The 3,675-nt window shown below is 36.6% G+C and overlaps 1 protein-coding gene across 1 annotated transcript; it reads right to left on the minus strand.

Moving 5' to 3' along the window:
- Positions 1–1,536: 1,536 nt before the first annotated feature.
- Positions 1,537–3,061, minus strand: LOC149222791 (uncharacterized). The gene is made up of 2 exons (XM_089383169.1): positions 2,512–3,061; positions 1,537–2,262 (listed from the first exon to the last, which is right to left on the minus strand). The coding sequence occupies exons 1-2, from the start codon at positions 2,824–2,826 to the stop codon at positions 1,819–1,821; spliced, it is 759 nt and encodes a 252-aa protein (XP_089239295.1). The 5' UTR covers positions 2,827–3,061; the 3' UTR covers positions 1,537–1,818.
- Positions 3,062–3,675: the final 614 nt, after the last annotated feature.

Here is a 3,675-nt window from a genome sequence, read left to right on the forward strand (position 1 = left end):
GAAACTAGAAGCCATCCTACATTTAATTTCAAGTAACCTTAGTTGAAACTAGAAGCCAACCATCCTGCATTTAATTTCAAGTAACCTTAGTTGAAACTAGAGCTTTGAAGGTAATAATAGTCCATAGGTGCCTTTATCATAAGAACCTGATAAACTGAAAAATCTTTCCTCGTACCATTCGCTAAATTCCAAAGAACTCCTCTAGCTTCATGTGATACGTGTCTCATTCAAGATGTATTAATCTAATATAGGCAGAATCAGCAAAACACGAAAGATCAACGCTACAATATGAATCTCTTTCTATTCTCATCTGTATCAATATTGCTGAATATATTGCTTTCAACGTATCTAAACAGTAGATGAAATAATATCAATATTGCTGAGTATATTGCTTTCAACGTATCTAAACAGTAGATGAAATAATATCAGTATTGCTTTGAAGTTTTGTCAAAGGATTATGCCCAGCCTCATGCTTGGACACATTTCATGTCCATGACTATTCAATTATCATCACTAATATTTCAGGAAGCCTTCAAGAAGCCTTAGAGTTTCGAAAGTAATAGTCCAGAGGTGCCTTTATATCATAAGAGCCAGATCAAAAGGAAACTGAAAAGTCTTTCAGCATTCCATTTCCTAATTTCCAAATAAACTCCCTTATGTTTTAAAATCTCATTCAATTCCAAATGTGTATAGCCCATTCATGCGATACGTTACTCATTCAAGAAGGATCAATGTGTTTGCGTATAGCCCATTCATGCGATACGTGACTCATTCAAGAAGGATCAATCTAACACAGGCACAATCAGCCAAGCTTGAAAGATCAATCAAATGCCACAATATGAATCTCTTTCTATCATCATCTGTATCCTTACTGCTGAATATATTGCCGTCAACACATCCAAACAGTAGATTTAATACCAGCAATATTGCTTGGAAGTTTATTGATTCTACAGAGGATTATGGCCAGCCTCATGCTTGGGTACATATTCATGTACATGACTATTCAATTATTGTTATTAATGTTCAACCATTGAAATGGACGTCACAGAGGAGGGAACTCTACACATTAATTCCTCTCTGTTTTGCCTCAAGGCATAAACTAAATACAAATTCACATTTCGTGATGTTCCGGAAAGCCAACACCATATAGCCACACTGCATTTTCACATCTTCATAATATCCTTGGAGATCAAAAACCAGCCAACGTTTTACTTGTTTGAACACATAGTTTTCAGGTTCATCCAAATTATTCTGAAAAATATGCTAAAGTTGGATTATATTGATTAATCTTTAGAAAATATTCTGAAATCTACTAACGAACAGGATAATAACAGCACTGAATAAGTAACACACAGGCCTATTTACTTTAAATAAAAAACAGCTGAAGTGGCACAAGATATGCCTTTGAACTCATAAGTTATAAACGCATTAAATAATGGGTTTATTCTAAAAAAAATTAGAGTTGCACCTGAATTCCAACCATTACACACACAGTTAGCGGCGAGAATTAACACAGGAAGCCAATCAAAAGAGCAATTTGAATGAACCAGTATTCTGAATTAAATGAAACTAAAAAAGAAGCACGTTTATTTACTACAGTAGACCAGGCTATGACTCAATATATAGTGTACTTATTTTCATTATCAATAGGGCTTCACAATTTGGAATTTCCCCATGTAAATGATGTAAGACCTTAGCTGTCTGGTAAGAAACAAGCAGCAATGATTAGAATGATAATTGATGTATACACTGGACAATGGTAGTGAATGTCACAATGAATGGAAAATTAATTGGTATAAAGAAATCTTATGGTGCAGACTAGAGAAGCCAAGAATTAGTGAGCTGGATATGGGGAGTCGGACCAAAGCATTTTGCTCTTGTCAAACAGAAACTGGTACAATATCCAACGGTTGAAACAATCTGCGTTGTCTTCAAAATATAACAAGCACTCGCTCCAACACTTCTACCTTGAATGAGCAAACCCCAAACAGCTGTGCAGCCCTGCTGATCTGAACTCTGTCTTCCATTGCCATTACAGAGCACATTTTCTTCTTCACTTTCAGGAGAGATATCTTGATTCAACTTTTGTACAAGAATCACCGCATCAGGAGATATATCTCTCAGAGAATTTCTGATCTTAGCCCAACTGTCGACCTTTCCAAACGTATCGGCATAATTCCTGTGTTTCTTCAAACTTGCTGAAGGAGATTTTCTGTCAAATACATAGTGCAGAAAGGGGGCTTCCTGAATATGCTTGACAATCTGGTCGACCAGGCAATAAAACAAAGAGCACAAGTCAGAATTTCAACAGCGGAATATATACAAAAAATGATCATCCTAATTTCTGCCTGAAAAATTGAAAACCGATTAATCAAACTTCATCAGATTCCATCCAAAAATAAAGACACATCAATACACTTGCATAAAAAACGAGAAACCCATCAAGATATTGCATCAAATTCTTCCAAAAGGTACAAAATATTAAGTTTTGATTTATGATTACAAGCGTACCTCTATTACTGAATCTCTCATCCATTCTTCAAGCTTCTCAGAGGTAACTGGTGGACAGGTTTTCATTTCCTCAGCAGAGGTTAACCCATCTACACAGATGGGCAACAAGCTCATTTTGCTGTTTTCCTTTTTCCCTGTTTGAAATCCGGTTGCATTGCTGGTTAAGACGTAGGGTTTGGTGTTTGAAATACTATTCTTGCATGAAATTGCAGAGATGGGCACGCTCTTTTTTCCATGATAAGAGAATCTCACAGGCTTAATCGCAGAACTCTCAATGAAAGCGCAGGCTCCGCCTTGCAGCGCCTTTGTCACCATTGGAACTCTCGCGAGCGTTCTATACTAGGGTTTGCAGATTGGGAAACGTTTTCTGGCTATCCCTAGGTTATAAAGAGGGATTGCAGAAAACCCTAATGGCTAAATTCAACACTAAAATTGAGCCAGGCCAGAATGGTCGATCCACCAGGCGTTCTCTTCGATTTGGGGTTCGTTTTGGAAACCTACCGCCCAAAAGTTTCAGAGACGAATTCGTTCGAACGCAAGGGCCGAAGCTAGGAAACGCTGGCCTAGATATAGAGATTGTCAGGAAAACATATTACGTGTGCGCCACCTTCTTTGCCACGTCATTTGTTTTGGCACGTGAATTAGGCATCCTGCCATCAGCGGCACACGCTCTGCCTCGTTTTCACGACGCTCTCGTTCGTGTTTTTTACAAGTGGCAGACGACACATGGTCGAAGAATTTGCTGACATGTCTTGCAATGGACGCCTTGTCGGATTAAATTATCCACTTGTCACAAGTTTTATGTGCAAAAATACATTGATTTCTTATTATTATTATTAAATAGAAATAATAATAACAGGTAAACATGAAGTTTTCTACAGTAAGTCCATGCGTCATTTATTATCAACGACTTTATTTATTATTCATTGAACAAAAATCGAAAATAGAAAATTTAATAATTCGCTATACAACATGATACTTATATTTATCATAACAACATTCTTCAACCTTAAAAATGAGTCAATAATTATAACTCTGACCAAAACAACCTTGATAATGAGTCAATAATTATGACTATGACCAAAAACAATAATGGTAGAAAACGTGTTGTATAGTTAGTATCGTATTCCAAAAAAAATCAGAAATCACTCATTCTTCTTCTTT

Source organism: Pinus tabuliformis, chromosome Q (assembly GCF_031772625.1).
Source record: "Pinus tabuliformis cultivar Carrire ecotype Pingquan chromosome Q, CPIR1, whole genome shotgun sequence".
NCBI classification, from domain to species: Eukaryota; Viridiplantae; Streptophyta; class Pinopsida; order Pinales; family Pinaceae; genus Pinus; species Pinus tabuliformis.